The sequence below is a fragment of the Aulonocara sp. 'chitande type north' Nkhata Bay genome, linkage group LG2, assembly GCF_057382095.1.
Source record: "Aulonocara sp. 'chitande type north' Nkhata Bay isolate Kocher_YH1m ecotype deep benthic linkage group LG2, A_spYH_male_GT1.1, whole genome shotgun sequence".
Lineage (NCBI taxonomy): Eukaryota > Metazoa > Chordata > Actinopteri > Cichliformes > Cichlidae > Aulonocara > Aulonocara sp. 'chitande type north' Nkhata Bay.
In genome coordinates, this window is record NC_141345.1 from 500541 (window position 1) to 522811 (window position 22271).

General features: G+C 40.8%; 2 protein-coding genes across 6 annotated transcripts in view; both read left to right on the plus strand.

Moving 5' to 3' along the window:
* gsr (glutathione reductase) overlaps positions 1-7976 on the plus strand; it is a 31615-nt gene extending 23639 nt beyond the window's left edge. For 2 of the 5 annotated variants that reach the window (XM_086300615.1, XM_086300590.1), the window contains 4 exons: positions 355-466; positions 1560-1691; positions 1841-1974; positions 4768-5525. In XM_086300615.1, coding sequence (XP_086156741.1) covers positions 355-466; positions 1560-1691; positions 1841-1974; positions 4768-4917 — 528 coding nt within the window. In that variant the 3' untranslated portion in view covers positions 4918-5525. Of the gene's footprint in view, positions 1-354; positions 467-1559; positions 1692-1840; positions 1975-4767; positions 5527-7027 lie in introns of those variants that run through there. The other 3 variants (XM_086300598.1, XM_086300582.1, XM_086300607.1) reach the window with 3 other exon arrangements.
* Positions 7977-8449: 473 nt separating this feature from the next.
* Positions 8450-21076, plus strand: slc30a9 (solute carrier family 30 member 9). Its single transcript, XM_086300634.1, has 18 exons — positions 8450-8577; positions 8915-9067; positions 9167-9364; positions 9577-9624; positions 9730-9829; positions 10050-10142; positions 10284-10366; positions 11385-11443; positions 13331-13398; positions 14065-14223; positions 14950-15085; positions 15164-15203; positions 15283-15354; positions 16229-16336; positions 16429-16594; positions 16894-17023; positions 17867-17980; positions 18860-21076. Exons 2-18 carry the CDS (start codon positions 8956-8958, stop codon positions 18902-18904), a joined length of 1731 nt encoding a protein of 576 aa, XP_086156760.1. The 5' UTR covers positions 8450-8577; positions 8915-8955; the 3' UTR covers positions 18905-21076.
* Positions 21077-22271: the final 1195 nt, after the last annotated feature.

Sequence of the window (22271 nt, forward strand, 5' to 3'; positions counted from 1 at the left end):
TTCTTGCCCCACACGGGATTTCTCTTCTCAGTCGCATGTCTCTTATTCACTGTCAGTATCATACATGAGGAAGCACACAGAAAGAGGCAAAACATGCACTACCTTTCCTTAAAACCATTATTCATCCGAACTGTGTTTCTCTACAATACTCTCTCTTAGAGAGAAGGATGGGAGTTTTGGGAGGTTTCTTTTGAGACGTTAATGTTAAGGGAAAGCTGAAGACAGTTCCAAGAATAATAACCAGTTCAAAGGGAACTAGGAGAAAACATGGGCCTAATCTGTTTTAATCTCCACGGTTCACATTTTTACTCGTTTCTAAGACGTGAAACAGTTTTTCTTTTCTTTCTTTGTCAGGGTGTGGATACAGATGAAAGAGGCCACATCATCGTGGATGAGTTTCAGAACACCAGTCGATCGGGGATCTACGCTGTCGGGGATGTTTGTGGCAGAGCTCTTCTCACACCTGGTAGAACCCAACTTTTCTTTATCCACTTTTTGTGTCTGTGTGTGTTCTTTCCAACCTGTTTCCCGATGTTGTAACTATTTTTCCATGTACTTAGTATTGCTGAGTGAAGCCTGGTGATATTAAAGGTTTCTGGGTCTATGTTTAATAGCTCTGAATGGATTTTATTGCTATATAGAGGATATTTGAATATCAAAGCTGTGAAGGCTGCAGATGAGTGCACTGACAGGACATTATCAGATCTTATGTGTAAGTCGCTTTGTGAGAATGGATAACGTCTCTCTGTGTCTATTAGAGGAAAGACCTACCTCAAGTTTAAAACCACACACACTTCATACACTGGTGACTCCAAATAACAGCACTGAAATGCCAGGTTTGCATTTTTGTGACCTCACCCATGGTTTTGGGTGATTACAGGGGATACATAATTTTGTGAAGTGGCTTTTTCAAGTGACTTGTGCATATTAAAAATATGTTTTTAAATAGGAAAACTTTAAATAACAAGTCTCCAGAAATTTGTCCTATACAAACGTGATCTTGGAGTCTGAGTCTGTTGTGTTTACAACCGTCGGGTTTCTTGCGCGTGGGAGGGTCAGGCGCTCAGACAGGAAGGCTTTTCAGGTGTGACTCAGGCTCACCGATTGCTCGTGTGGGTAAACAAAGAAAACAGTATTCAGACAAGGATTTGGTCCCAAATGTCCCCAGCTCTGAAATCCTTTTTGAGAGTCTATTATTTATCTATATTTAGTGGATCAATTGGTCTTTTTCAGTAACTTCTGAAGAGGGCAGGGTGAAATGATGAATGCTGATTAAAACCAAAAAAATCAATTCTTCATCTCTGTAGTTAACAAAAAACTCTTATTTGAGGTCAAAGCTTTAATACAAAAGAGTAAAAGAAAACTTTGAGTGACCAAGGTTTCTTGACAAAACATGTTGGTATCCTGGTGAAGTTCTTCTCCTGGTGCCTTTTTTCTACTTCTGTATTTTGAAGTGTTTGAGTTTGTTTTTTTTAAACCTATTTTTAATATAAAATTCCCTTTTGTGGGCATTTTGAGTGTTAGCAGCATTCTGATGAGGTTTTCATGTGTTGGGACAGTTGCCATTGCTGCAGGCAGAAAGCTGGCGCACAGACTGTTTGAAGGAAAGAAGGACTCCAAGTTGGACTACACCTGTATTCCCACTGTGGTGTTCAGCCACCCACCAATCGGCACGGTGGGCCTCACAGAGGGTGAGTAGAACAATAAAAAACACATCTCGGTGGGTTTAACTCAGTTTCTGTGGCCGGCTTTCATTTAATCGTTTATCTTATGTGCTATTCCCATTTTTACTCAGCAAGATGTAAAACTGTCCTTACTTTTGATAATGTTCGTGTCACAGAGGAGGCCATTAAAACCAGAGGGAAGGAGAATGTGAAGATTTACAAGACTTCTTTCACACCAATGTATCACGCTATCACCAGCAGGAAGAGTCAGTGCATCATGAAGCTGGTGTGTGTGGGCAAAGAGGAGAAGGTAAGTGTCATCTCTTCTCCAGACAACAGGCTCTAAATAAATGTGACTCTAGCACATTATTACTGTCACCTAAATTTATGAAATAGTGAATATTTTAATGAATATCTTCTTGACGATTTATTTCTATTATTTAAACAACAAAAGGAGGTTCTTCTCTAAATCATCTTAACGTTGAAGTGCATTATTTTTATTCGTAAACAACCACATTTGGGCTAAGACATCACCAGTAAATGTTAGCGTATGGGGCCTTTTTCCCCCAACCAGTAATACAGGAGCTCTTCATATTAGGGCTGCCACAAACGATTATTTTGATAGTCGACTAGTCACCGATTATTTTTGCGATTAGTCGACTAATCACATCATCATCCATTGGACGTAAAACGTACAGCTTATTGCACCAGCAGCATCTGCTCTTATATAACTATCATTAGCTTACAGCTTTAAGTGTTTAAGGTGCTAACTAAAAATAAAGACAAGATGATAGTTTATTAAAGTTTAATGAAATTTGCAGATTGTTTCGGTGAAGTTTAATAAACTCCTTGCTATCTAAAATATAACAGGACACCGGAGTAAATTCTGGAGCATCTCACACTTCTGATGATCAGCTGTCTGCTTGACGTTTATTCAGCTGTGTAAAAACTATAACTTTAATCTCAGCCAAACCGATTTACTCAGGAACAAATAAAATACTAAAAAAAAGCCAAACAACAACATTTTAAGCTAAGTGACGGCAGTGGGTTTGAAAACGATTTGCCGGGAGTCCGGTGCTCTCACGGCTCTAGTGAGCCTAGCCCCCGGCTAGCTATCGAGCTAGTGGGTAACAGACGTCTCTGAAAACGTCAGAGCGCTTTTGAAAATATGTGGTGTCCTGATAAACTGAGCAGATATTTGAGGTTTACACAGCTACATTCTCACCTGAAAATATGTTAAACGTTTATTTTGTGACCCAGAAAGAATAATAAGAGTAATATAAAAACTAACTAGCTGCCGCCATTGTTGACAACAGCTGGGCTGCGCTATGAATAGTTGGGTTGCGGTCACGTGGTTCTGATGACGTGCGGAGGCAGCGCGATTTTTGAGTGGAGGGCGGAAGTAAACATGGAGGACACTGTGGAGAGTCAGGAGAGCAGCTATTGTGCAACTTTAGACCCCGTTTCTCGGGAGAGATATAAACAGATAGTTAAAAAATATATCGGACGTGATCCGTATTCTTTGAAAATGTCCGAATACACCACAGAAGTAAAGGATTTGCCTACTATCGAGGCTGTGGATATCACCAACTACTTGGTCCTCCAGACTTCTTACTACACTAGGCAGCAAATGAAAGCTTTCAAGAGTCTGGAGGCGTACAATTTTTTTTTTGTCAGCGGGTGGGTCCACAACCTTGGAACAAAACGTCTCCGTGATGGATACAGTTTGGTGTTTGCAAGGGTGAGTGTTTGTTCTTATATTGCTTTATCTTAAACACGCTAACAGTTAGCGGTAGCGGCTTTAACGTCAACAAACATGCCACATCCTTAGGACTTCGTTAGAGTGACAGCTGTTTGTTTCAAGGTAAACCATTCTCAGCGGTCTAACGAGACACCTCTGAAGACTTGGGTAATTGCAAAGGAGGATGGAGAAGTGATTGCAGCTCATTGCAATTGTATGGCAGGGTTAGTAGCCTGTTCTCCACTGTCACTAGGCTCAAATCCGGGCTCTCAGCCGTCTGTTGCATATCCAAAATCGCCTCTGCACATTGATGCTGTTCTGCCTTAAGCTTCATTCTTTTCTCTCGTTTGAGAACTGATTCCGATCTGGGTTTTCGTTCGTAGCCGAGATTGACCGTCGGAGCCCAGTCCTCCGACTCTTCGTCATCCAAAGCACTTGGGCAGCCTATAGTCCCAATCAAGTCAATATTAGACTACTAACTTAAAAGCACTAAGTAAACGAGAATTTAACGACAACCTAATGCTAATAAGTTCGTTTGCAAACATAACATTACCTCTGACGAAGTGGTCGCTGCAGACACGGGCATTGGCAGACTCTGCTCCTCCCGACTGTAAACGTAAATTTAAAATCCATTTTTTCCTACGTTTTTCGGTTAGAATTTTCCATTTTTCTCCTCTTCGTTGGGCTATTTTTGGTACCCTAAAATACCGTTTATCAGTTTCTCTGGTCGACCTACTGGAGCATCCGTAAACACAACAGGACATAGGCATTTTGCGTACTGTCTGTCTGTGATTTTGCGCTTATCTTTTTCACTTCCGACCGCCAGTCAAATTTCGCGCTTTACGTCGACGTCACGTCTACGTCAAATGAAACCTAGCTATTCTGGGACACAGCTTCTTCTTCTTCGGGGTTTAACGGCAGCTGGCATCCTTGTACATGCAGTGCTGCCATCTTCTGTTTCAGTCCGTTATTACACTCTTAAATCCTACTACTTATTCCTGCGTCTTTTGTGATCTTACAAAGCTTCAAACGACGCGTCGACTATTAAATTAGTCATCGACAATTTTAATAGTCGACGTAATCGTGACTAGTCGACTAATCGTGGCAGCCCTACGTCATATGTTGTAAGCAATTGTTTTCTACACTTTCACAGCTATATGTACCAGGATTGAAGAATAGATTTGAGACTTTCCAAAAAAATAACTTGGAAGTACTTAAACTAATACAGGAGGCAGTCCTGAAGCCATCTTTAAGTGTCATTAAAGCCTCTACTAAAATCTTTTAACAGTTTCTTTTCACTCTGCTGCAGTTCTTTAAAAAAAAAAAAAAAAAAGACGACTGTATTTTTTACAATCTTCGCAGGTGGTAGGGCTGCACATGCAGGGCCTTGGCTGTGATGAAATGCTACAAGGATTTGCCGTGGCCATCAAGATGGGTGCTACCAAAGCAGACTTTGACAAGACAGTCGCCATTCACCCCACCTCATCCGAGGAGTTTGTCACGATGCGTTAATGCAAAAACAAACTCACCGAGGCATCCCCCACCCGCTACTCCTCTTGCTTCCCTGTACGACCAGCAACACAGACAAGCATACCAGGACAGAGTCACGCCTTCGAACTGCTCTCGCATCAGCTTGACGACTTGCTTTGTTAACCAGCCTACATGCTTCCATTTTTCTCTCATTTAAGTGACCTTATTTGTACGCAGTGTTTCACTTTTTTTTCTCATTTTTAACTAAATGGACCAAGACCAAGTTATGGTCTTCCTAGACTGTACTGTGGTTCCTGAGTATGGGTTGAAAACTCTGGATTCCATTTTAATGATTGTGAAATGGAAGTGATGCATCTGCAGGTATTTTTGTCAAGAGATTGCTGGGAAGTCAAAAGACCTCTCTCCTAGTGTATGTGTTTAATTTGTCAGTCATTCGTCACATGAATATAATAAGCACTGCTTGTTCTTTAAGGCACCTATTCCCTACCAATGCAGGGTCATGACATGTATCTACTGTACTGTTAAGAAAAAAAAACAATAAACCTGCAGATTTTTTTTCTTAAATGTTGTGATTTTTATTTCTTATTCAGTGACTAAATTCTGTGGTTGATTGGGCAATAAATGAAGCGCTTCTCCTATTTGGGTAGAGGGAATAAATCCCCACTCAAACTAAAGAGAGATACTTCCTGTTTCAGGTTAAAAAGTGACTTTCAGAATTTAATTATTGTAAAAAGTATGATGAAACTGGATATTATTTGTCAACAAAATACCCTTGCTGTTTAGTTTATTCTACACTTAGTGGCCACTTTAGATCACACTAGATATACCTGTTGAGCTACTTGTTAACACGCATATCTGTTCATCCAATTACACAGCAGCAAGTGACTTTGAGCATGACGTGGTTGGTGCCACAAGTTCTGATCTGACAACTGGGATTTTCTCAAGCAACCTCCAGGATTTCAAGAGAAATGCTCCAAGAAACAATATATTTAGTGAGTCCCATTCACTGTGGAAAATATACCTTGTTGATGCCAGAGATCAGAGCAGAAAGGCCAGACTGCTTTGAGCTGGAAGGCAACACTAGTTAGTCACTCATTATAGCCATTGTATGCGGAAGAATATCCCTGGATACACAACATATCAAATCTTGAAGCAGACGAGATACTGAGGTGACAATTCGCACAGCTTCACCAAAATTGAACAACAGAAGATTTAGAAACGCATCGCCTGCCCTGACAAGGACTGATTTCTGCTGAGACATTAGGATATAGTACCATGTAAAAAATATATAAAAATTTATCTCTGATGATGTGAAAGAGGCTTTTTCTTCGTCTCTTTTTAAACTTTGTGGCACTTTTTCATAACCAGCCTTCCTTCACACAGCAAGCTTGCAGTGGGTATTGACATAATAAAATACAGCAAAGGAAAGTCTAATTTTGAAATCTGTTTCATCTGCAATCACTGTGGCTGAATATCCCCAATGGCCCAAGAAATATGTACTGGAGGACACTCTCTGTCCCCCAGATGCCCTCCTTTGTCAATTTAAGTGTTAAACACTCCGTTATTATAATAGTGGCTTCAACTTTAACTTGGAACTTTTTTATTTGACACAGACAACTTTTCCCACCATGTTTGCTGTTGCAGAATTGATCCATAAAGTGTTCTCTTTCCCATGCAGGAAAAACCGGAGGAAAATAACAAAGTGGAAACAAAGTTATTGTTTACATGAGATGAATTGCAGAATGGGAGATAGAAACAAAATACTGTTACTGTTAATCTGACTGTCTTCAGGTTTTACACGCTTACACACGTTACTGTCCCTCCATTTAGAAAGGCAGAGGTGTCACGGTGTGATTATTTTACGTGTTGTTTTTTTCTTGTGCAATAATATTATTCAACATTGCTATAAATACATTTTTCAAAAAATGCCTCTTTGTGCAAAATGGGTTTAAAAACATAAACAACTATGAAATACTGTCTGTCATTTAGACAGGGGGAACAAATCGTGGCAGGATCAGCCTGATGTCAGGAGTAGTTAGTCATTACAACAAGTGTTTGTAAAGTAAAAATCAAGAATATGGGATACTGTTTGTCCGTGATTTTTTGTTTTGTTTTTGTTCCCTTTCCATAGGATCACGTTCTTTGATTTCTCCAGTGCTTTTAACACCATCCAGCCACGACTTCTGAGAGACAAGCTGGAGCTATCAGGAGTGGACCAACACATGTCCCAGATACTGGACTACCTCACAGGACGCCCACAGTATGTGAGGACACAGGGCTGTGTCTCTGACACGCTGGTCTGCAGTACGGGGGCCCCACACTGTGCTGGCACCGTTCCTCTTCACCCTCTATACTGCAGACGTCCAGGGAGTGGACATTGAGATAGTGGACTAATAAACTGGACTGGAGCCACAACACTGATGCTCTTTACAGGAAGGGTCAGAGCAGACGCTACCTGCTGAGGCGGCTGAGGTCATTTGGAGTCCAGGGAGCGCTTTTAAAGACCTTCTATGACTCTGTGGTGACATCTGTCATTTTTTACAGTGTGGTGTGTTGGAGCAGCAGTTTATCTTCAGCTGAGAGGAAGAGGCTGGATAAACTCATCAGGAAGGCCAGCTCTGTTCTGGGATGCACCCTGGACCCAGTGCAGGTGGTGGGAGACAGAAGGACTCTGGCCAAAATAACATCTCTGATGGACAGAGTCTCCCAGCCCATGCATGTAAATGTTGCTGAACTGCAGAGCTGCTTCAGTGACAGACTGCTGCATCCTCGATGCATGAAGGAGCGTTTCTGCAGGTCCTTCCTCCCTGCAGCTGTCAGACTGTACAATCAGAACTGCTCCCAACAAACGTGGATGTTTACATCTGCGCTGTAACTGCAATAATTTAATCAACCGATTCGCACTACAACCTGGTTTGCCTCTTATCTGTAGTTATTTTTATTTAATTTAATAACTGTACTCTGTTTATAGTAACCATTATCCTTAATGTAAATATGTAAGAAAAATTGTGTATGTTTCTGTTCTGTGTCCTGTGTACTGTTTGTTTGTATATGTGTCTTTCTGGCTGCTGTTACAACCACATTTCCCGTTGTGGGACAATTAAAGGATTATTCTATTCTATTCTTCTAAGACAAGCCTTTGTGTTCCTTTTCTCAACAGCTGACTGTGGCTAGTAAAACTGAACTCAGCTTTCCAAAAAATATGGTTAACCACAGTGAATTCATAATTTAACAAGTGGAGTTGGTGTATTTTTTCATATGGTAAGTTTTGATAGCTTTTTCTTCCCCTTGATAAATCAAGTCATGATTTATATGGGTCATCTTTTTGTAGTATAAAATAAATAAATGAACACTTTTTCACATAAAGCATATTTTTTCCTGCTGGTGAATTTACAAGACGAGCATCGAAACCAAAAACTGATAGAAGCATAGAAACTCTTCAAGAAGCATCAAATACTAGAGCAAACTACGGCTTCAAAGAAATTCCTGGTCAGATGTCAAAACGAATGGTCCAAACAACGGTTTGTAAAATATCGCGATATCTGTTAAAGCAACGCCGAATACTTCACGTCACAAGTCACGTGTGTGTTTGTGAAGCTACAGTGGCGTTCACATCATCAGTTTGGCCATAGATTCGCAAAATGGACACAGATTATGCTGAATAAACCTCACCACAGAAAGGTACTGGGTTCTATGAGCACTCCATTTAAATGTACGCTCTAGTCAGGTGTTTCTAAGTGAATTAAAATGTTATACGGCACTTGTTACCTACGAGGGCTCAGGGTTACTAGCTCACGGTGTTGGCTAGCAAGGTTAGCTTGTTTGGTACGTAACCGCCGGGTTATCTCTGTGAGTGCTTGCAAGCAGGTACGGGGTTTAACTGACATCCGTGTCAGTTAAACGCTTGTTTGCAGCCATGCTAACGTAGTTGCTTGGTGATACTGTGTGGACGTGAGAGGCCTTAATCTGTCAGAAGTGGGTTACGTTGACGTGCGGACTGTCTGTGACTCTTGCATAGAAAGTTCCTGTGCGTCAGTACCGATTCCCGCTGCAGCGAGGATGTTTCCCAGCCTGGCCGCCCACAGACCGTGGCATGTTTTCCGCAGGGTCTCATTGCAACAGAGATCGTCCCTGTCACAGCGGCCCCCGAGGTTTCCGCAGCTGTGCCACGGTGAGCAGACTTTCACGTTAAGGTCATCTGTTCATTCTCTTAAGGCTTGGTGTTTGTTTGAGAGGGCATGAAAAGGCAAGTTGTGATTGTGTTGCACAGGTTGGCAAAGCGGAGGGCTACACAGCTTATGGTTCAGCCTCCCAGACTGCCGTGTAGTTTCTCTAGGGTTGGGCAAGGTCCAGTATTACTCTACCTCTGATACCGGTAAAGATGGTCCCCCAAAACCACCATCAGGTGATGCCCCCTCTGCAGCAAAGGTTGTATCTGGTGCTGCACAGGCCACCCCAGAATCACCAGGTAAGAAACTTGAAGATTTCCATAAGCTCCATAAATTGTAGCTGTTGAGAGACTTGATTTAAACCATTGTGATGTGCACAGGTTTTCCTTTATAATCAAGCATATTTTTGTATTTGTTGCTTCTCGTGTCAACACAAACAGTAGGAAACAGTTAAATGATAAATGTATGATGTGAGGAATGTGCAGTTAAGATACATTATTTGTTCTAATAGGTGCAACACCTCAGGGTCTGACTAAAGCAGAGACAATTCAAGTGAAAGGTAAAGAACAACATTTGTCATTCCATCACGTTAAACTCATTTAAAATAAGAATGTGGGTGTGATCGGGTAGCTTGAATTTAATTTCCCACTGTGGTCACATGCAGTTCGTGCTGTCCTGAAGAAAAGGGAATATGGAGCCAAATACACTCAGAACAACTTCATCACTGCAGTCAGAGCGATGAATGAGTTCTGCCTCAAACCAAGGTAACTCCTCGTCCTCAGTTGTTTAACATTCAATGTTTGATTTATACAACAGCACCAAATTGTAAATCATCAAAGCTAAGCTGAGTGTTTTCTGCTAACTTAGATGCTGGTAGACAAATTTCTTTTGGTTAATAAGGATGTGTGCTGCTGTGATTAACTAATGTAGGACTGCCTTGTGCAGCATGGGTCTAACTTAAGTCTTACCCTCACGTCTTCACAGTGATTTGGAACAACTCCGGAAGATCAGAAGGCGCAGCCCCCATGATGACACAGAGGCTTTCACTGTCTTCCTGCGCTCAGACGTTGAGGCCAAGTAAGTGTTAAACACCTCTGCTTTCCATCTTAAGCACAAATACGTTACAACACCTCCCAAACTATTACTGCTTAATCCAGAGACTTCACTGATATTTTTCTCTTAACCCCTGTTAATTCAGTTATTTCTCTTTGTTATTAGAGCACTAGATGTTTGGGGAAGCCATGAAGCTCTGGCCAGAGAGAGAAACCTCAGGAAAGAGGTGGAGAGAGAGTACCAAGAGAGTAGGTTTTTATCTTTGGTCTTAATCCAAAACAGTTCAACAGGCTTTGAAATTTCAAAACTTTTTGCTAATTTATAGAAAACATTGCAGTTGGAATACGTAGCCACAGTGTACTGAGTACACTCTTTTTGCTCACCATATTACTCTAAAACCTCTGACAAACGCTCACGTTGTTAGATCTAATGTACTGAAATATTCCAGTTCTTCGCACTCAAAGCCTGACACGGAAAATAAATATTTGTCGGGACACCCTAACACAATAAAGTTAACTTAACATGTTATAGATCATTTGTCATGTCAGCTGTGATATACAAACTAACTGTCTGGCCATCAGTGTTAAAGAAACTCAGAGACAAAGACAAGTGGCTTTGAAGCGTATACGGACTAAATCTTAACATTTAAAAATTATACCTAGCAGTCAACCTTGAGTTAGGCAAGTGTGGAGTTAACAGTGACAGCAGCCATGCTCACATGCACAAAAGTAACAAGATTAAAAGCCTGACCTGAATAAAAACGCTAGATATGAATGCACCAGTGGGAAGGTTCTGACCCATCTGTGCTCCTTTGGATCAAAATGTCCTGCCAGTTATCCTTACTGTGCATGTCTGTTTCGTCAACACAACAAGAATGCAGTGTAGGTCCTTTCAAAGATGAAAAATAAGTCACAAATGCGGCAGAGAGGAGAAACTGAAATCTACGCAGCAAGGTGAGGATAAAAGTAGAAAATCATCGGAAGCGCAGCTACTACTACTGTTTCCAGAAAGTCAGGCAATCCAGTGCATGTCAAAATGATTTACTCTATTCAAATGCTTCATGCATGTAAACACACACAACAGTGAAGTTCTAATCCGAAGCTTGATTTTTGGTGACAAAATGTTTAACAGCAGCCATGAAATAGCAGGTGGAAACATGTATTAATGATGACATTGTTGTTTTTTTTATTTATGTGAAATGATTCTGTCGTTTGTTGCTCTGTGAACTAATCAGCTTTGTTTTGCCCTTTTTTTCTTTATTTTAAGATATTTTTCGGAATCAGCGCTTGTTGCAAGAATATAAAGACTTTTGGGGAAACACTAAGGTGAGCTCTTTGCTTCTATTGCTGTAATTGTTTAGGGGTTAGAGCAGATCATCTACTAAATGAAAGGTTGATGGTTCGATCCCTTTCTGGTCCACTCTGCAGGCCAAATATCATTGGGCAAGATGCTAATCCCAAGTTGCTCCCTTGGTGTATGAATGTTAGATATAAAGCACTTTTTTTTGTGTGTGTGAATGAGACAAGTTGTATAAGGTCCTGTGAATGCTCAGGTAGAGTAGAAAAGCGCTATATAAGAACCAGTTCATTTACTATTTACATAATATTACCAGCTGTCCATAGCATGATAAGTAATGTTAATCTACCCACGTCCAAGTTCTTTGGATAAAATAGTATCAGTTGGTGTTTACCTGATCTTTGCCCCTGTTAGAGAGGTCACTGCATCTCTGACACATTCCTATTATCTGTTGGCATTCACACAGTCCCCCTTTTTAGTCTACGATGCTGACATTATTTCAGTGACTGCACTGTTCTCCATTTGTCTGGAGCGTCATGGTATTTTCTATACTCTACTGGTGTGTTACATCCTGACAACAACATACATACATCTTCTTATTTGCTTAGCAACCTAAACTAGGGTTTTTGGATACCTAGAGCATGTACTGCAGTGCAAGTTCAGCATACATAGGATAGCTTTTCCACATTACTCAAAGGTGGTTATTAATTCTCAAAGTCAACCCGGGGTTTCCCGGGGTAGACCCATCACAAACACAGATCTGCTGATTTGTTGTCTAGTGGTGTCTTTTACGAACAAAGAGTAGTTGGGTCACAGCTCCTCAGCCTTTAGTATCAAAAGGGACATTTTTGAGCACACAAAAATTTGCATGGAGCCACAAATCATATATGAGCCCAATAACGATCGTAGTAATATCATCCTCTCAAGTGGCCACGTAGCAGCGGGCCATTTATGATTATTTGGTATTTAACTGGTATTTATCTGATGCTTTTCTTTTTCTGTACAGTAATACATCTTGCATTTCAGAAATGAAAGAACTAAAAAAAAAGTATATAGTTGTATATGTGCTCTACTTTGAAATTGGTCACTTTGGTTTTTACCTGTGTTTGTGCAAATTAATCTGATTTAAAGTGGGCTGCCTAAAACAGGAAGCACCCCACAAGGTTTAAAATGGTAAAAGTAAAAAGTCCAATCCAGCAGCCTTGGTAGCAAAAGATGTTGGAACCACAGGTTCAAGACAAGTTAAATACATAAGGCATGTTATAGTGAACACAACTGCTGCTGCCAAACCAGTGTGTTTGTATGAATGTGAGCAGGTGTATCTAGATGAAGGCTGTAAATTATGACCAAAGATAATAATGATAATAACAAGAAAAACTGATAATGGTAATAATCAGTAGTAGTAAGTAGGTTTTTTTGTTTGTTTTTTTTAAAGATGTTCAAGAGGTACAAACAAATTCAGATACCAAATTATTAATAAATTACTGATTTGTGTGTGAACTGTTCGTACGCAGGATTTATGCACAGATTGGTGCGTACACAGTATTTGTTTTTGAGGCTCAATCTGTGCTGCTTTGTACCCCTGTGTATCCCAACAGGACAGAATTGAAGGCCATAGGTTCCCTGCACTTAGAATGTGTTTATTTAAGGGAACTGTTTAGATGGTCTCTAAAAACTATAGACCCTCTTTTTCTTTTTTATCTGCACACTGTGGGCCACTGGATCTTCTAGGAATGGTGATGGTTTCGTATCTGCTGATCTCGAGTAAAACCTGCTCAGGTTAAGTTCCAGTGGTGGTGTAGCACCTTCATATGTTAACACTGAAGTCATCTCGTTAAGCCTGTAATCCTGCTTCGTAGTACAGGTCTTATTTCCTTTTAACTGCAGAGTAATAATGTCTCTTATCTTTCATAAAGCCACGATCAGGCCAGAGGACAACATTTCTACAAGGGCCAGGGAAGGTGGTCATGGTTGCTATTTGCATGTAAGTTGTTTCACCAGTCTCCCTCATTCATGAGTGCATTTTGGTCTTGTGGCCAAGTCTTTCTGCACTCAGCAGCTTTGCTGAGCTCTTGCACACACAGTGGGAGGTATTGGATTAGAGAGAGGAGCTACGGGTCTGTTCTCAGCAGGGTTACTACATACAGTATGCTGGATAAGTATCAGAAGGTGCAAAAATAATCAAACGGCAAAACAGAAATCGCTGCGGATGAATAAAAGTGCAAAACATTCATGTGAACTCAGATGAGAAGTAACTTGTAAAGACTCCCCGAGAAATGCACACATTTCTATTAGGAATTGCATGGAAACTGCATGCATCATGTGCAGTCCTGTGGCTTATTAAGTTAAGGTGATTGTGTTAGAGAACATGTGCAGTCACATGTAGCAAAATCAGTATGAAATAGGAGAGTGGTGAGAGGCTCACTGGACTGCATAGTGCACATGACAGTGATTGAGAGGCATTAGAATAGAAATTGGAACAATTTACACACAATGTTGGATTAAAACAGTTTTTAAGAAATGGGTTTCAGTGCAGGCAACCTGATAAATCTATAAACCAATTTAATCAGAACTGTTGTTGAGCTTGAAATGTGAAACTTTACATCTGTGTGCCCGGTGAGCTCTTCACTTATTTATGTTCTGTTCTCAGAAATGGGCTGAATTTCTTTTTCAAGCTCCTGGCTTGGGTCTACACTGGATCAGCTAGCATGTTCTCTGAAGCCATCCACTCTTTGGCCGACACGTGCAACCAGGCTCTGCTCGCTCTGGGAATCAGCCAGTCTGTCCGCAACCCAGATGCCGTGCACCCGTAAGTGTTACACCTTCCTGTACTAATTAAAAGAAGAGGTTCAGTGCTCGCCAGAAAAGGAATAAAAGCAGTAATGTGTCAAAGTCAGTTGCAGCATATTGTCAGCACCCAAATATTAAATTTTCTTGCACATTACTAACATTGGCACTACAGAAGTATAGAAATGTAGAAACATTAGATACATTGATGTGGATACTTGCTAATAAATAATTCATAGAAGGGAGAAAGGATTTGGAAAAGACACCCACACCATTTTTTTAAATTTTTGGAGATGAGGATGCACATAGTGAGTATAAGTAAGCCATTTTCTCCAGGTAGGTCTTTTGAACTTTCTTATGTAAATTTATAACTTTACTTTCAGTGGTAAAAAACATTTAAAAGGTTTTGTGTCCTTATGCAAAATAAATCTACAAGGCTTTTTTCCCACCTTCTAAGTTATCCGTTTTCTATCTATTTGTGAAGTTTCATGACATTGCAACTAATTATGAAGACAGTAAGAAAAAAAAAAGAGTTTTTTGCTATGATGGTGAGCAGATGTGCCCACAAAACGTCTTCTGTGGGTACCTCAGTGTCGCTCGGTGTGCCTGCTTCAGCTGATGATTGACTCTTTGAGGCTGCGGCGGGTGTCACATCTCTGTTATTGCTCTACATAAAAAATGGTGGAGTAAATGTTGGCTGTAATTGAGCGCCATTGCTCTGTATTTGCTTTTTTGTTCTGATTTTTAGATATGGCTTTTCCAACATGCGCTACATTGCCTCCCTCATCAGTGGGGTGGGCATTTTTATGATGGGAGCAGGCCTCTCTTGGTACCACGGCATCATGGGATTGCTGCACCCGGAACCCATCGAGTCTTTGTTATGGGTGAGTGTCTGTGTTGACTCAAATTATTCAAAACAAATTTAAAAAACATTTCCCGACATATTTTTTTCTTCATTGCAGGCTTACTGTATTTTGGCGGGCTCTCTGGTGTCTGAAGGAGGTAAGTTATAGTAATGAACCAACAGATCAGATCAGATATTGCTCTGCAGCTTGTTCTCAGACATCTGTTTCTTTCTCAGCCACATTACTGGTTGCCATCAATGAGATAAAGAGGAGCGCCCGCCAGCAAGGATTGTCTTTTTATGAATATGGTACGTACAGATCAGTTCATATCTGTCTTTACACCTGGCGCTACAATTTATTCCAGGTCAATGTGGCAAATATGTGCTCATTTTGTTTGGGACTACAATGTCCCAACTGCAAAAACGAAAGCATCTTATCTCAACATGAATAACTGAGCAAAAATATTCTTTGGATGAGATTATGCAGGTTAACTTGTCTTTGTGTGAATATAATCCAATGAAATTCTCGAATGAGATTAAATAAGTGCAAACTGAGTTACACATATTACAGTTATTGTAATATGTGTTGAGAAAAGTGCTCTGTATATAAATATTAGGATTAAAATGCTGTGTCCCACAGTTTCTGTTACATTAGCCCACGGTTCATAATTGCCTTTAGCATTCTTGTTTGAAAGGGTGAAAGTGTTAAAGAAAAGATCAAATGATATCAATATATTAGCAGTTTATGACTATTTGTGGAAAACATGGCAGTAATTTACATGATGATCATCTGTACTTGTCAGTGAATTATCTCCTTTCCTTTCATAGTGGATGCTAAAGTGTATCCTGTGCTAAAAGCATTAAAACAGCTGCTATTATGGCTGCCTCTTAGAGATTTCCATGTTAGGAACTGCTATTTGACAACACGCATGTTTTTGTGTTGGTAAGTAGGCACATGTATGATTGTGCCTTTTAACTTAAAGAAAATATGTATGGAAATAACTCGAGATTTTGTTGCGATTACACTTACAGCAGGATGAGGTGTAAAATGAAAATAGTGTGTTTTGTCTTGCTGTGTGTAGACGGCATCACTGAGGCAGAATTAATTTGCATATTGCAAAATAAAGTCAGAAATCTGAAAATTCAGCTATAAATAAGCTCTCGTATTATTTCATGTGTGCAGTGATGCAGAGCCGAGACCCCAGCACCAATGTGGTGCTGCTGGAGGATGCTGCTGCTGTACTGGGAGTTATCCTGGCTGCTGGTTGCATGGGGCTCACCTCACTTACAGGTAAATACATGAGTTGTCATGTCTCGGTTTTATAATGTTTCTGATCTTTTGGACTGGAGTCATTAACCTGAATGTTTACTCGCTGACCCCAGGTAACCCGGCCTATGATAGTTTGGGCTCTCTTGGCGTTGGCACATTGCTGGGCACAGTCTCCGCCTTCCTCATCTACACTAACACAGAGGCCCTGCTGGGACGCTCCATACAGGCTGAGCGCGTGCAGAAGCTCACAGAGTTTCTGGAGAACGATCCTGCTGTAAGGTCAGCAAACGCACACGCGAACCTCCTCGACTGCAAAACATGAACTCGGTCTCGATTAACTCCGAATCTGGATGATTCGTTTTGATAAATTGAATCCTCCCACAAACAAGTGGTCAAGATTAAATCAACATGCAGTGAACAGCAGTTCAAATTAAAAATGACCCTTTAACCAGTTTCACTGGTTTCTTTTATTTGTTGCATTTGCATTTGGATCGTTTTGTGTTGTAGCAGATTCCCTCCACTAAGATCCGTAGTTTTTCTGTTTCTTCCATTGAGATGTTTTATTGTGTTGTTGGCAGGGCCATCCATGATGTGAAGGCCACTGATATGGGACTGAGTAAAGTGCGCTTCAAGGCTGAAGTTGACTTCGATGGCCGCGTGGTGACACGGTCTTATCTGGAAAAACAAGACATTGACCAAATCCTCAACGTAAGTTATCTTGTTTTAGTATTGATGTTTGTACTCAGAATGAGAGCAGTTTGTGGACTGGATGTTTGGCCACTGCTATTTTTAGTAGTTGCTTTAATAACTTATTAATAAAGTCAGGAACACTATGCAAATAGTTTTTTTCTGTATACAAGATTCTAATCTGTTCCCTGAAGTTATTTATCCTGTGAACACAGCTCATCGTGTTGAGCAAACAGTTCATGATCATTTGCTTCTCTAAAAACGTCAGATGTACACAGCCACCTTGAGTCCTGAAATATAAAAGAACTAATCCTGTTAAATGTCACATTCTTGTGTCTTCCACACATAAATGTGTAATTATCATCTGCAGGAGTTATTGTCCTTGCAGGCCATGAGCTATGCAGTGTGTCATACAGTTCTTCAGTATGAATTCCAGTGATTACTGATCTTTTTACACAGACATCAGTTGCTTCAAGTATGTTCTTGACATTCACTGGTGAAACAAAATCTTTAGTGCGGTGTGCATCTGACGTTGTTAAAGACACTTTTTTATTATTATTAATTATCGTATGGTGTTTTTGCTGTCACTACATTCCTCAAAGTTCAGACAGTAATTGGGAGACCACACCAGATTTAAATAAAATCTAAGTTTTATTTAAATCTGTTTTATTTAACACAAGCACCCAAGAGACAGACATCACATGACATCACATGGCTGAGCAGGTGGGCCATGTTTTATAGCCTTGAAGGCACAGATGAGCTGCATTAGCCAATGATCACTAATAGCAGGCTAGGACCGATGCCATGAATGTTGACCCGTATCTTTACTGACAAAACTACATGTTTGTGTTTGTGTCTCTGCAGGACATTCAGCGGGTGAAAACCCCGGAGGAGCTGGAGAACTTCATGCTGAAACACGGAGAGAACATCATCGACACCCTGGGAGCTGAGGTGGACCGGTTGGAGAAAGAGCTCAAAGTACTGAAATATACATTTCTTTGCTATTCTAGTTTGTTGTTTGTCTCATGCTGTTACAGAGTGCAGCAGGAAAAAGTCATAAAATCTGGGAATGACTTTATTTTTTCATGCATCACGAAACACTTTTGGTGCCCAAAGAGGTCATGGCCTTAGACCGGAGAAGGATCACCAGTATTGTGATGTTTAATACATTTTTTGTAAAGTTGGGTTTAATTTGCTCAAGTTTAAAATACATTTTTGTTACTTAAATGGCAAAAAGGGGAATGCTTAAAGTTCTCCTAAGGCAAAAGAATCTGTTGCATGAATTGAGAAGATGCAGACCCTTTGTGTTTGTATTTGTAGTCACTCCCTCCAGATTCCTGTTTTAAGCTGGGAAACACTCAGGATGAGCTCTCATATCTCAGTCACTGAGTTCATTATAATAATGTCCTTGTTAAAATAATTGCAGCAGCTTTTCAGATTTTGTAAAGAAATAAGAAATATCCCACTTGTGAATTTGACTAAGAGTGTTGTCTGGGAAATCGAACATGATCCCATCTCCCAAAAAAGATCCATTTCTGATCATCCAGCCATGGTGTCGTTCATTTAAAGCCTAACGTTGACAATGTTGCTTCTGGGAATTGCATTTACATATCAAAAACATAGATTTGGTGGCGGTTTGATAAAGAAAAATTATACGCTTTTTTTCACTCAGACATTATTTTCAGCAAAAAACATCCTGTTAGCTTTTTGTGAAGAGGATCGCAGTGATCCAGGCTTCCAACCTATCATAAGCCACAAACCTCCGTTTTCACCATAGAATGGTATTTTTAAATAAAAGTATTTGATTAAGAATTGCAAGTCAAGTTTGTGCGTAACTTTGGTTTTGTGCCTCTACAGCAACGCAACCCAGAGGTCCGTCATGTAGACTTGGAGATACTCTAACATCCCGAAATGCCATGAAGAAAAAGCTGGAAGGACGGCCACGCCTGCCTCTGCCTCTCTTTCTGACTACAAAACAAACACGGACAACAAACCCGCACAACTTCTCAAGTCTTACTGTAGAATAGTCCAGAAGGATGAGCACAGACGGTGTTCGAGCAGCTATGCCCGAACTTCAGTCTGGGACACTGTGAGTTCACCCTGCCAGAGATCCGCTTTCACATTCCAGTGCGAGTGTTTCTGGCAGAAGACTAACGGCTGTCATTAGGCTCCTTGAATTTCACTAGAAATTCGCACACAAACTACGACAGCGTAGTCCACTGGCTGGTTGCTTAGACTCACATTCCTCCATAAAAGTGTCATGATGTGGGCTCATGTCTGTGTCTAAAGCAAAACCGAGAACAGGACCAGTGTCGTTTACTAGACTTGTACCACAGTGACAGAGTTTCCTTTATTAGTGCAAAAGGAAACCAAAGAGCTACAATTTCAACCCAGACTTATTTAATGACCAGACAATGTTAGAGGGTTTTTCTTTCTGTTTCCTTTTAATGTCAAAACTGAAGACGGTGCGATGCCGCAGGTTCTCTAACGAAGACAGAATTTGTGATGAATAGATTTTTATTGCGATTATAGAAAGTCAAATGGTATTATTGAGATATTTAATAGGTAGAGTGAATATAGTAGGACTTGATGTTATGAATACAAGTTGTCTAACCTGGATTTGCAGAGTTTCCGCCAGAAAAGTTGACAGGCCTGACCAGCAGTGCTCGATAAGTCAGGGTTTAAAGTTTCATCACTTTTTTTTACATTAGATTGGCTTTACATGATTCACAGTTCAAAATAAGCCAGACTGTATCCTACACTGGGCCTTGGTGCAGGCCCTCATTGCATCCTCAGTCTCAAATGAGCTGTTTTCTCCTGGTTACCTTTAAGCTAACAGTCTTTTGATTGGCTGCCCTTCAGCAGATGGCTTAAACGTGTGGGCGGGGCTTCTCTGCTCACAGAGCTGTGTTCCTGCGATGGCCATTTTGGGAATACTGGCTCGCTATGTCATCATACATAGCAAAACAAAAAAGAAAGCTTCTGGCACACAGGGGTTACTTGTACATATGCCGACCTCATTCTTTGAAAGCTTTGCCATGTTTAATATGATCCTCCACCATATATATAGGACAGAATGACAAGCATAGGAGCCTTTGTGACACTGAGGAACTGTGAACAGCTAGCACTACTTTTTCTCTCCAAACACAAGCAAGCAAACGGTCTGTATCAGCAGGAGAGCCCCAGATCAAGATGAAATATGCTCACATAATCAAATATCAGCTGAACAACATTGTATTAAGGCGTAACGTTTGTCCTAGTCTTTTTACTTTTTGTTTTTACTTCTTGATTCTGCTAACTCGTTCAAACAGCTGTTATGTATAAAGCAGCTGGCAGAGCTGGTAGCCTAATAAGATACAGTAGCTAACCTAACAGTTGGCGCTGTTGCCTTTAAGAAAAATCTGAAATACTTGGTCTGGACCACTGGGCTTGAATACAGTGTTGGAAACCCTGCACTGTATTATTGTTTTCATTTAATGGGTTATAATCTTAAACGAGCTCTGATGACGACATCCTTCCAAGCCAATAATAGGCACTGACTTTACATCTCTAAACGCTGTTCTTAGGGTTAGAAATGCTCGTCTTGTCACGTGACTGATTGTATTGTTCCAAAGATAAAATGCAGAAGGAGTGGAAACGTCCTTGCCTCTTGTCCACCATGTATAAATAAGAGATCTTTAATGAAGACCAGTGGACCAGCTACCTTTTATTTCTCTTCTTTTTTTCTTGAAGTCCACCAACAGCTGAAAACTTACAGGCATCGTCACCCTGTGGAGCATGTGGCAAAAAAAGAAAAAGTTGTGAAGTTACTCCTTCATGATGTATCTGCTAATGTTCTGTATAAACCGGACTGTGACGTGTTTTTGCTTGTCATTCTTTGTTGCCGCTGACACATGATCGTCGTGCTGTCATGCTTCAGGAGGGGGGCCGGAGTCATTTCGCCTCGGTTGGGAAGGCAGATCTGTGTTTTTGAAGGGGATTGTGAACTGTTTCTTCCTGGGTCATAACGATGACGCTACTGTTGAAGGACATGGGACGAATATGAGATAATTTATTAAATTATTTTTGGTTTCCTTTTGTGTCGTTTGTTTGAATTCTCTTTTGTTTTGAATGCTGTGCCAATATTCATTGGTGTTGCTTGTAGAAGCTCCACACTTTCTTTCTCCACACTTACACACACACGGAAAAAACCTAAATAACTTTGTAGGTCTTGGAAAAGGCACCACCAGATATGTTTATCTTGCTTTTTAGAAACGTAGAATTTAAAGCATTGTTTTTCCCCGAACTGGATTCCTGTTTCCTGTTTAAAGCTCAGATGGATGACTGGAATGTAAACCCAAGTCCATTAGATGGTGCAGTTGTGGGGATGAGAGAGGGGGGCACTAGCCTGTTCGCTGACGTCAATAAAAACAGTCATTTCCAACCAGTCTGCGCATTGACCGACCGTTCAAAACATTACGCACAGCATCGCGGCCGGACCACGCTAGACTGCTCGACTGAAATAATTTTTCGCCGAGCCTGGAGGGCGGACGATCTCCATTTGCAGGTTTTTCACCGTTAAATGTTGTCTTAAATTTTTGGGGTGTTGCGCGCATATCGGTGTCATGTCTCGTCATACCATTCCCAAGTCAGTTGTGCCACTGCCCATCCTGTTTCCTTCCATGTCTCCCCTCAAACAGAGAGAATCGCTTGTGCATGTGTAGCTAGAGAGAGAAAAATAGATCCTCGGGCTGAATCGGCTCATTTTTATTAAAAGGGAAAAGAAACCTGCGTCGAGGAGCGTCTTTCTTGTCTGGAGATCAGCACATAGATCTTCAGCCCTCTCGCAGCCTCCTGCACGCCACATCGCCGCTTTCAGTCATTTACAGACAGATCTTGTCGGCGCCTTTTTTTTAAAAAAAAACAAAAAGGTAAAGAAAAAAATGTAGCTGCTTTATGTTATTATTTTCGATGTATCCTGTTTCCCCCCCTCGCCTCCATCAACCCACAGATGGGGGCGCAGTTAACCTGCACAGTTGGGGTCTCAGATTTTCATGAAGCCTCTCCTCCATCACCACAAGCCTGTGGTTACAAAACCCCGAAACCCATTACTCTTCAGCGCGGGGTTGAATTCAACAAACGTAGCGTTGTAATCATCTCTCATCACTCCTGCAGAAAATCTCAACACTGTGTATTTGCTTTTACGCGGGCCCACTGTGTGTGCGTAAATGTGTGTTTTTTCTTTCTGACGTCTCCCCCCCCCCAAATGATCGATTTGGTTGCTGTTTCA

What these genes read in the sequence shown, in the direction of transcription:
- slc30a9 (XM_086300634.1), top strand. Translation starts at nt 8,956, where the DNA reads ATGTTTCCCAGCCTGGCCGCCCACAGACCGTGGCATGTTTTCCGCAGG. An exon ending in ACATTGACCAAATCCTCAAC is followed by an intron (nt 17,024 to 17,866) that starts GTAAGTTATCTT and finishes GTGTCTCTGCAG; the next exon opens with GACATTCAGCGGGTGAAAAC. An exon ending in GGTTGGAGAAAGAGCTCAAA is followed by an intron (nt 17,981 to 18,859) that starts GTACTGAAATAT and finishes GTGCCTCTACAG; the next exon opens with CAACGCAACCCAGAGGTCCG.